General features: G+C 36.1%; 1 protein-coding gene across 1 annotated transcript in view; it reads left to right on the forward strand.

Moving 5' to 3' along the window:
* Positions 1-3712: 3712 nt before the first annotated feature.
* slc35f6 (solute carrier family 35 member F6) overlaps positions 3713-12084 on the forward strand; it is a 159215-nt gene continuing 150843 nt past the window's right edge. Inside the window, exon 1 of the mRNA XM_028797343.2 lies at positions 3713-3934. Coding sequence (XP_028653176.1) covers positions 3858-3934 — 77 coding nt within the window. The 5' untranslated portion in view covers positions 3713-3857. The remainder of the gene's footprint in view (positions 3935-12084) is intronic.

Below are 12084 nucleotides of genomic sequence, written 5' to 3' on the forward strand. Positions count from 1 at the left end.
TTGTGCCCGACTAGTTTAAATAAACATGCCATGTTATTAAAATTTTCAATTGTGTTCTGTAATACAGATTAATAGATTATGTATTGAAGTGAGTTTCCACCCAGATAAATATTCTGGAAAATGCTCTGTTAATTTTCTGAACTCTGTACATTACAATTTGCGCCAAACGTACAATAAGAAGCCCTATTGGAATTATACATGAATCAAATAGCACCGTCTACTGGAATGAACTAATACTAGGCAATATATCACATTCCTCCGTCCTAGATAACATAATCCTTTAGATAGGCTGGCTGGCAAGTTATATTTTAGGATGCTCCATTTCAACATCTGACATGCCCTCGATTGGGGTAACTTCAGTGGGCTCCTCCTGATTCTTATCAGGTGTCATGGGATTATCGTCAGCTGATTGTTGGAGTGTGGCTGGTTGTGTGTTACTGCGCTCCTCATGATTTTCCAGGTTGCTCACAGCCTCCTGGGGCATTGAGTTAGTTACTTGCCCTGTAAGCTGTTTTAACCTCGTAAGATACCGACTCCATAGCTCTCACTACCATTGCTGACATCCACCAAGGCCCTGTTGCATAATTTCTTACATACACAGTATCCTCTGCTTTAAACTGCCTTGTTGGACTGTGTGTTACTTTACAAAACTGCGACTCCTTCTTTTTTTGTAAATCTGACGCTAGATCCAGGAGGAGACGATCTAAACATGTTTTAAGTTTCCTGTTCGTCAATAGTTCTGCTGAACTATATCCCGTACTGGAACAAGGAGATACATGTTGTTGCAGCAGGAACTTTGACAGTCTAAGATGCCAGTTTCCCACCAAAATTCTTTTAAGTGCAACTTTAGTAGTTTGCATCATGCATTCAGCTTGGCCATTTGACGATGGGTGAAATGGAGCTGCCTTGATATGATTTCTGAGATTATTCCCCAAGAATGCCTGGAACTCCTTTAAAGTAAACTGTGCACCATTATCAGACTCAATTGTATCCGGAAGTCTATGTGTGGCATGTGTATGTTTTCTCACAGGGTACAAGAGGAGGAGCATTCACTGGCCATAATGCGTAGTAGGTCTTCTCTGAGATTAAGGAATACTCACATCCTGAGTCTACTTCCATCCTGCATGGAACTCCTTGTAATGTGACAAGAATAAATGTCTTGTGTCTGGTTGTACAAGCTTCCACACTGTTCATAATTTCTGCAGAATAGACACTTGTATCAGGTCCATCTTCAAAACTCTCTGCAGCTGCACTGCCTTTTTGTTCTACTTTGTGAGATGCACTTGCTGGCTTGCCTTTCACTTGATAAGCCCCCTGTCGACACACTCTCTGTAGATACCCATGGCACTTACATTTATGACGCACGGATTCTCTGAAACTACAAACGTCATGTCTGTGATTTCCCCACACAACTATTGCAATTTCCTTGAGTGGGGTCCAAAGTGTCTGGGTGTAGGAAATAAGATTTTGCTTTTGGGTTTTTAATTTTGCAGAGGATGGGTGTGTGATGTGCACAATTTAATAGATGATTCCTGCATTTCTTTTGAGTGTACTGATGCAGCCTCATATGCAAGTGCTTCTTCCTGATCTAAGGCAAAGGTTAAATTTAATTTTGCTAAGAGCCGCCTCATCTCTGACCCCGCACACAAGTCTGTCTCTCGGCAAGGAATCCAAACTGTTACCAAAATTGCAATTTTCAGATAGCCTTCGAAGTTCTGCAATGTAAGCTGCAATACTTTCATCTAGTTTTTGGTTCCTCCTGTGGGGATGGGTGCAAAATGATTTTTTAACAATGTTACAATTTCCTGATGAGACCTGTCAGCAGGGGAGATGAGCGACCTAACGATTTCAAACGTTTTACTTCCAATCACACTCAGCAGCACTGTATGTTTCTGGTCAGCGTCTGTTACTTTGTTAGCTTCTAGAAAAAAGTTCAGTCTCTCTGCATACGAATTCCAGGAGGCCAGATTTGAAATGTCAAACTACTCAACGTGACCTAATAATGTCATTCCGTGTATATAATAAATTTATATTGTATAATTTAAGTTACGATTCTTTTGTAGTAGCACGCCGGATTACTCACTGAGATCCCCTCCTCGTCGCCACTATTATGTACTGAAGTGAGTTTCCACCCAGATAAATATCCTGGAAAATATTCCGTTTATTTTCTGAAGTCTATATATTATAATTTGCGCCAAACGTACAATAATCAACAAGAACATAAATCAAAAGAAAAAAAAAGCCCTATTGGAATTATACAGGAAACAAACAGCACCATCTACTGGCATGAACTAATACTAGGGCGGCAATATATCACATAATATTACTTACTGTTCATACGGTAAAAGAACTGAAAGCCCTTCATGAGGATCTTGATTGCCCTTTTTCACTAAAATGCTACACACTAAAATATATAGCTGTGTAATCTAATGACAATGGCAAAGGTCAGGTGCTTACACAGAACATGTTTTTTAAACAGTAACACACCATACAGAATTGGTCATAAATGGGAAGGTTCTGTCAATGAGTACCTTGACTGTGAGCCAGTCAGTAGCATCAGCAAGTGCATAGCTGATGAAACAGCACTTTTGCTCTTAACATTAACAATTAAAGAAAAAGAACCCAAAAACATTTTTAAAGTGCTTTCATATAGCGGTCAAAGAAGCTTCAGATCACTACACTGAAAAAGAAACAACAGGTGGAAATAGCAAAAAATCAAAAACAGATTTCAAAATAACTAAAATAGCCTTTATAATATAAAATATGTAAAGAAAACTTAGCACCTCAGTCTACAAGGACACAACTAACCAAAAGCAAATTGGTTTAGAACATGTGGATTTCAATTTAGTGATACCACATGAAATACTGTAACGGAAGATTTTACAATTTCATGCAATCAGTTGTACTGTGCAATAGCATACAATCAAGTACATTAACTAATGTAATCTACAATGAAGTACATTAAATGTGGAGTATAAAACTGGAATTTGAATGACGGGAACAGCTTAAATAATGTTTAATTTTTAACAACACTCATGGAGTCAAATTAAGTAAACATGCTGCACATTTTGGGCAGATTGGTACAGTGGTGGCTTAATGCCTCTGTGCACGTCGAACTTTCTCATATAGGCCTACTGTCTATGTTTACTTTCTCTTTATCGTTCAGCTTGTGCTCTGGCACGGCAAACAAGCTGTCAGTTATCTTCATTTGTAAATTTATTTTGAGGGTGTGAGTGCTTGTATGCGAACGTGTATATTTAAAGAAATTATGAATTATCTCAATTACTCGTGTAAAAAACCTAAACCGAGCAGATTGCAAAATTCCCCGTTTCTACGTCAGTTATCGTTAGATGTGGACATGGAGATGAGAAAAAAACAACAAAAAAAAACACTGCAGTTGTTAAAAAATACGTTGCAACTTGTTTAAAAATGACAGCTTCCGGAAAAAAAATCCCAATACAAACACTCTGCTAAAATCCACTTTTCTTGACGTTTCCAACGTCATAGAATAAGAGTCTACACTTTACTCGATAGCATGGAATAAAAACACATCGCCATAATTGTTTCCAGCGATTCGAAAAAGCTCAGAAAGTTAGTTAACAGAAGTAATCACCATACGTACTAAACCGCTTACAACAGTAAAATATTTTACAACTTATCTTTCTATCGTGACGTTATGCTGAATGACAACACCCCGGCAGTTCAAGTTCATCGAGCCACTCAGCTGACAACGGGGTTGCAAGTCATGTGATTTTAAGGAAGAATGAAATTGTATTCAGAGAACAGAACGTGTGTTGCAGAAATTACATTAAGAACGAATTTTCTCTCAGCTCTTCCAATCTACGACACTATTAATAATGGCATGGACGAAATACCAGCTTCTTTTGGCAGGAATGATGCTTATCACCGGTTCAATCAACACCTTATCCGCCAAGTAAGTATTAGTACAACAAGAGCCGGTTCCAGGAATGTGCATCTTATTATTGCTGCGAATTAGTACCCGGTTTCTTATAAATAGGTGACAAATATCGGCGGGGTGACTTTATGATTTGAAATTGAGAAATTGAAATTCACTCAACAGCAATAATTGATTTAAACAGGCACCAATAATAAATGCTAATTGTCATTCTTTAAGTGTTGTTAATTCGCAGTTGTAGGGTGAGTTGTCTGTTTTAATTAATGCTTTTGACAAAACGTCACGTAATATTAGCTTATTATTTGATCGTTGCCTCTGCATAAGATATGTTTTTTCTTTTTTTTTTATCAATTTAGGATGCTATAAATGCACAAGTTCTAAATTTCTGCCTTTCGTGGATGGATACTGTTTAACAAATAATCACTAATGTATGTATTTTTGAAATGTCAATCTACAAAGCAGGCGCCTTCTTTAGTTGCTCTTAGGAAATGAAGTTTTAAATGGCATTTGCATGTTTTTTAATATTTGGGTCAGTCATTAAAAAAAAACTGTTTCCCAATATTCTTTGCTATCTTGCAGTTTTTTTAATATGTCATGTGATCGTCCAGGAATGTTCCTCTAGAACTTATCGTGCGGTTAACCATAGACAAGTTTAAACAGCAAAGCGTTCTCTTTTTTGTCATAGTCGCGTGATTCACATGCATAATTTCGCATAAGTGCTAACTGAGACATCCGTTTAACATGTCAGTTAGTTTTGCAATCAAACAAAGCTTTTAAAAATCAGAAGCTGTAGTACTTGCATAGTCTGACACTAAAAAATATATTTCTGAATATAATACCGAGCTATATACTTTCAAACTAGTCTCACTTCCTCGTTGGGTCCTGTCTGGTGTCATGTTATTGAATCCGTCTCACAAACCTGGATTGACATATATTAAAATTAATCAGGAAACGAGAAAAAAATATTATCCTTGTAAAACTTTTGTTTTCCCCATTATCATTGTAAATTAACCGATCCATCGTGTATACGTTATGGTCACAGGAGGACCTCATGAAGAAAATACAGAAATGACGTGTTATTACACCATATTAGAAAATATGATTAAATATAAACGATTAACACGAATACCGAAAACATCTTTAATTTTTGTATAAAAAAGAACAAATTAAGATGGATGGATAGATACAGTTGCTGCTAAGTGGACATAACAGTTTGTTCAGACTGGCGTGTTGCTTTACAGTGGTCAAAACTTTGTTTTTGTTTCAAAATCTATTAATCTAATAAATATTTAAAAGTAATTACTATGGAAAAACTGTGTAAATAAAAAGGGTTGTTTTAATGTAAATTAACTATATAACTGTATATACATCATAGGTTTAGGTTATTTTTAGGAAAAAAAAACCCTATATGCCTCGGTTGCAGGAGAATGTACACTTTTAACTTAAAACTCCATGTAAGTAACTTTTGCTTTGATTACATCTGTTAAGTCTGTTTTCATCTTTGTTATGAATGTAGCACAAGAGGATTTTAAAAATCTTCTTTGCTAACCAGTTCTCTCAGTCAAATTGCAAGTGAAAATCTTCAGCTCAATCCTGTTTTAGTGAGTCCACAGATTTTTTAGGCTAGAGGTTCATACTCAGACAGAGGCATTTCAGAACAATGATCTTCTTGTTTTATACTAGTCTTTTTGGTTGAGTTGGTATAGGTTTACTTTTTATTATTTTTTCTGAAAAGTCATATTATCCTTTACATTCTGTTTAATATTTAGAGCTATTTATTTCCCCATGTATTTTGACCAGAGTCTTAATTCCATCTGAAAAGTAGCATACTACTACTGGTGGAGCCTAAATGCTGCTACCAAAATGCACCAAATATATCTTTTGTTGTGTGGTCATTAGACCATAAAACATGTTTCCTGATAAAGGCTTGGGTGTTCATTTTTGTGAGAAATGGCTTCCATCCTGCTACGCTAATCCATAAAGTACCTCATACTTGCGGAGAATATACACAATTCTTCTAATATGTAGGTAGTGTCCAATTGTACTAACCTTTATAATAGTGCCATGCATGTTTCACTACTTCTTAATTATGTTTTTCAAAATGTTATATATGGTACTTTGGAAATTATGCTATATCCTCCCCATGACCTGTACATTTCAGAAGTAAGATCTTGTAGATGTTTCGGAACCTCCTTTTAGCTCATGGTTGCCTTTGCGCTCAAGAAATGAAGAGAACTTCAGGGAAATTGTACAGAAACCTCTGACTTTTCTTTATTTAATTGGAATTAATTCAATTGATGTCAATAAAAATGCCTATGTTGATGGTTTGGAATATGACCTTAGCCACATTGAAAGTTTTTTCATAAATGTGGTTGGTTGTTTATAAAGGTAGAAAAGGTTGACAATATTGATTTCAGCCTTTACATCATCAAAAGCTTGAATTTTTATTAGGAAATTTGGAGTTTTGACAAATCCTGTTTCTTTTGTGAAATATTTTCTACTTTATGAAATAGTTATATAATCTTTACATACTGTGGCCTATGGAGGTTTTGGTGTTCTTATTGTCAGTGTAATCTAGAGGAGATGATCTTTAACTCACAACAAATCCTGTTCAATCCTTAAATCCTGACTTCTAACTTGGAGTTCTCCATTTGTTTAAAAAATGACATTTGTAATTTACCCTGGTCTTGTAAGTCACTTTGATTGAATGTATCTGCCAAGTATACAATGACAATAATTGAATGTACCGAACAAAATATAATGTGTTAAAATGTATCATTAATGGATTATTTGCCACCATATAAACTAAATTCCAAAATATTAGGGAATGAAATAAGAAATGATTAATTATATAGACAGAACTTTATTTGTCCCCAGAGGGAATTTTGGCTTTTTCAGAATCTCTTTAAATTAATACATAAATAGGAAAATGAGTAAATAAATAAATACACACATATACTTTGGTCTGAACACACACCAGAATGACTATAAAGCAAGAAAATATAAAAGGAAGTAAAATTCTAGCTTGGCTGTCACAGTCCCAATGAGGCATTGTGCAGATGTATTGCTGTTGGTATAAAGGAGCCCCAGCAGCATTTCTTGACACACTAATGCTGAATAATTCATTGGCTGAAAGTACTCATTGTTAGTATGTCAGAGAGAGGATGTGCAGCATTGTTCATAATAGCATTGACTTTTGTTTTAATTCACTCCTTTGCTACTACCTCCACTGGTGTCCAGAGTGTGTCTTTAGCTTGTTGATTTGGTGGGAGTCTCTTTAAGTGATGTTACCAGCCCAGCACACCACATCGTAGATTGCACTGGCCATCACAGATTCATAGAAGACACTGTCAAAGGATATCACTTCTCACATTAAAGGAATGCAGTCTCCTAAGGAAGAAGTTCTTGTTTATTATATCATATATTTACTTTATATAATTATTTATGTATTTATAATTATTAATTTATCCTGTCTACTGATTTTTCTGAACTCACATAAGAGCCTTAAACCTCCCCAAGGTCTGTGAATGCCTACATAGAAGAGTTTTCCATAAATGTTAATTCATATTCAAGTACCTGTTTAGTTGTATTGCCAAAATAATTCATTCAGTTGTGTTAGTTTCACTTATATATGTGTATATATGAAACCTTTAAAATTTAAAAATATGGTAGTGCTTGAACCTATATTAAAGTATTGTCACAGAATGTTTTTATTTTGCATCGCTGCTTTCTTTGGACCATTTTCAGAAACTGTTCCTTTAATTTTTGTGTTTAATTTTGCATGTAAAAGGATGTAATTAAAAATGTAGAGGTAGTTTTAAGGCATTTTCACACATATTCTGTTTGCATTGATCAAAATCAGAGGGTGATTCATTGCTTTGTTTTAGTTCAGTTGCATTTCACATTGCAAACTTTCATGTGAACCTAACTTATCAGTAAACATGCCATTGGTGAATTTTGCATCTTTTTCATTGAGCAGAACATTTTTCCTGGGAAAAAATATCATGGAGGGTCAACAACAGTTGTGTTTGCTTACCGGTGCTTTTTTTCATGATTATTTGGTTTATTTAACAAACACAGCTCTGCGAATGAAATGCTTGTTATCAAATAACTGGAGGACGACTTTTAAATTATACACTATTACGTGTGATATGAAAATGACATGTTTAATATAGGCAAGTGTGCAAAGGAAGGGAAGCTCTACTGAGGGCATAAACTGAGAGTGTTTATATGTGCCTTAATGACCTAGTTATTTACAGAAACCTGGCTTCTAAAATCCCAATTCCAGTTAGAGAAATGGGGTCATTAGTCTTTGAGAAACCTGCTTAACTGAGGTAGATTTCTGTATGAATAACACAGTTATGTGGCAAAGTAAACCAGGTTTCTTAAGGATTTTGTGCACATCCATTGCACTCTGCTCTCCTGCTTAGCTTTAAACACACTTTTAGCAACCACAAGTAGAAATGTCTCTAAAGGTCAATTTCCTGAGGCAAATGCTTGAGCAACTGCATTATTCCTTCATCTGGATGAAATAATCAATATTTCAGAAATCACTAAATTTATTTTGATTAACTGAACATACAGTGCTAAGTTCATCAGAACAACCTCAGTAATAAGTTTTATGTAGTTTGATTACTTTTTAAAGTAACGAGTAACCTAAAGCAATACTTATTTTATTGAAGTAAAATACCTATGTTATTATTATCGCATGAGCACTGGGCGTAAGGCAAGAATCACATGTACCAGTTCATTTTCAGAATTCAATCACACAGTCAAACAGAAAAGAGTGTGCTGTTTTTACATATTTGTAAAGTGTCAGTTTAGTTGTAACCAACTGACTGGGTGATGCAGCAACCAGTGTTCATACTCCTAATCATCCTGGGCACAGGTCAGAGATTTAAAAAGGGTATGAATGTTACTTATTTCACAGCACACGAAGGACTAAATTTACTTACAAAACACAAGAAAATGATCACAGGCCTAATACTTGTTTTCTGATTCGCGGTGGCCGATGGTGACATTTACCTGTTTTTTCACTTTAATGATATTGGAGCATTTTGAATATTTGTACTGGTGATTTTAAAGCTCTAGTATGCGATGACACCATTTCTGGATGGTCTTTAAGTGTGGCATTTTATCTTGTACATTACCTATCTCTGCAGCACTTTTTAGTGTTACAAGGTTTACTGACTTAAATTTGGTACATTCTATATTTGAAAACACCCTTTTCAGATGTCAGATTTCATATTGAATGTGAATTTCATGAATTCTCAGGCTCCAACACTCCACTAAGCTCCATCTTTAAGATGTGACACTTAGTTGCCTTGGTTACCAAGTGTGACTTGCCCTAATCCTTTTTGGTGGAACTGAAACAAGTTCAGATAAGCGTTGTGTCTAGATTTAAGTGTGGCTTATCTCATTGATAGGATACCCCACAGCTCGCATCTTTTTCATAGTGTAAGATTAGGGGGTATGATAGTCTTACAGTGCACTGATATTTGTATCTCTCTACGTATGTGTATGTGTTTTGCATCAATCCAATCACAAGTGAATTTACACCTTTTTTTCTTTTTAAACTGCTGTTTGTTCATGTGTTTGAGTGGCATGTATTAGGTGCCTGATTAAGTGCTAGGATTGCTCTGATTGCCTGATAATTTAGCATGTTGTTTAATGCGAAGTGTGTTACATTTGTACCTATGCATGTATTTATTGTTGCTTTTAGTTGATTTAATGATTCATATTAACCATTGACTCATTATGCTTTGAATGAGATTCCCTAATTGCTGAAAGCAGAAGCTTATCATAAATACTACAGCACACACAATTTTACCTATAATTCACAGTATTTTGTGCATTTAGATTGGTCCTGTGTAGGATCACATTCATACCTCAAAGTGAACCACTCCAGGGTTTGCTTGGTACTGCACCCTTTCCAGTGGGTCTCAGTATGGTTGTTTTGGTCCACACCTGAGTATAATTGACTTGTTCACATCTATCTTAATGAATCTAAATAGGAGATATCACAGCAGAGCACAAAACAAAATGCACCAAACAAGCGAGTCATGAAAATTAAAAAAAGTGCCAGCTGTGATATTCCCTTCATAAAATGGCTACTTCATGAGTGTCAGTGGTCATTGGGGTAGGTATTTTAATTAATCAAAATGAGCTACTCAGGAAAATATGTATTTGATATATGTTAACAATCCTAGGACTTCCAAATGCTCTATTACATTTGTAACCATTCTGCATTCTTTATTGCTAAAAGCTAGTGTCCAGGGGCCTCATATATAAACGGTGCGTACGCACAGAAATGTTGCGTACGAACCTTTCCACGCTCAAATCGCGATGTATAAAACCTAAACTTGGCGTAAAGCCACGCACATTTCCACGGTAACTCATTCCTTGGCGTACGCAATTTATCCGCCCGGTTTTGCAGACTGGCGGCACCCAGTGTCAAAGCAGTGCTACTGTTCCTGTGTGATCACCCTTTCTTGCTTAAATCCACATTCCTGGCGCGGCTTTATAAATACACTGAAACTAACTGCATATTGTTTATTAGTGTAATGCATCTGATTGTAATTAACCTGTAGCAATATAATGGTCCAGGGAATAGCCATAGTATTCCAAATACCATAACTGCTTTAGCGTTGTAACTCTCACTCCATCTTCTTTCAGCTGATCCCGTTAAGGGTTGCCACAGCAGATCATCTTTTTCCACATTACTCTCACTGCACCACTCGGAGTATTTATATCACTGTATCTGAGTGGGAAATCACAGCAGCAGCTGATTGGAAAGAGAATTATCGGTATACAGAATGAAGCAGACGCTGCCTGAGCCACAGCAAACGCTTTAGTCCCTGTACGGACTTTGCGGTTTAGAAACAGTTTCATCCCAAGAACTCTAAACACACTAAATCAGTCCATCAAGTGCTCCTTGTAGAAATGTTTGGACTTATAAGTACAATTACCCCACTGTAAACTTGCACTACAGTTATAATATTGCACAACCTGCGCCACTTTATAAAGCGCGTATTTACATGTGATGACGGTATTCATTTCTAAGACGAAATGCAGCAAAACATGTTGATTATATTATACAGATAAAACTTTAACTTCATTTAAATAATCTGTATTGTTAATAATTAAACATGTGAGGACACGGTGCCGCAGCGCTAGCTAGTTCAGTAATTGTTCCTGCCTTGCGCTGTATTCTTGCTGGTGCTGACGCGACACTGGAAAGATAGACGGATAGAATAATTAAACACGTACTACTAAGATATTTCAATGTTCCTTAAAAGTTTTGAAGAATCGAAGTTCTAAGCTTACAGATGGCTTCACGTCTATTACATAGCTTATTGTGTGGCGATTGAGTTTTTGGAGAAAGAAAAGTAAGGACAGGAATTGGAGGTTAGTACGTTTGAAAGAGACAGTACTGCTGTGATAAATTATTTCATCGAAGGTCGCGCATGGCGCAGCAAGCCTCTTGCGTGAGACATGAACAAGCACTGCGCCACCGTGTTCCCATGTTTAATAACATGCTTTCATTCCTATCATCATGAAAAAGATATCACGTATACATCTCAGTATTTTAATTATTCAGAGAGCTGTAATATCAAGAATGTAATGGATTATGTGTCCTGTCGGAGAAAGAGAAAGCCCGTTTAAAAAGCAGGTAGTGATTCATACACATAGAGCACATTGAAGATCAAATACAGAACAAAGCATTTAACATGCCACTTTAGTTACAATGGGATTTGAGAAACTAGTAAATTAAACGATTTTAAGATGAAGTTTATGATGTGGCAAAATAAACTACGTGATTAAAGTGGAAATTTCGAGATTAAAGTTGACATTTCGTGCCTTTTTCCCCACTGTGTGCCTTTTTTTTGTCTGTACCCTAATAAGCTTTCATATGACACTCAGACGGTGGGCTACGACTCGCTTTTTCACGGCGACTTTGATATGTGATTTCTTTTTTATTTCGGGCACTGTGCGACTTTGTGAAGTTGAGCCTTCGAGTTTCTCCGACACTCTGTCACTCGATCAGCTTCCTTTTGTTGATTATACCACTGTTTAAACCAACAAATAGTACGTTTTTCCTTTGCCTCCACTTGGTATTCGCTGAAATTCTTATATTTTCTCCCGTGCTTTTCCCATTGTCTTTTCAC

This window comes from Erpetoichthys calabaricus, chromosome 3 (assembly GCF_900747795.2).
Source record: "Erpetoichthys calabaricus chromosome 3, fErpCal1.3, whole genome shotgun sequence".
Classification (NCBI taxonomy): domain Eukaryota; kingdom Metazoa; phylum Chordata; class Cladistia; order Polypteriformes; family Polypteridae; genus Erpetoichthys; species Erpetoichthys calabaricus.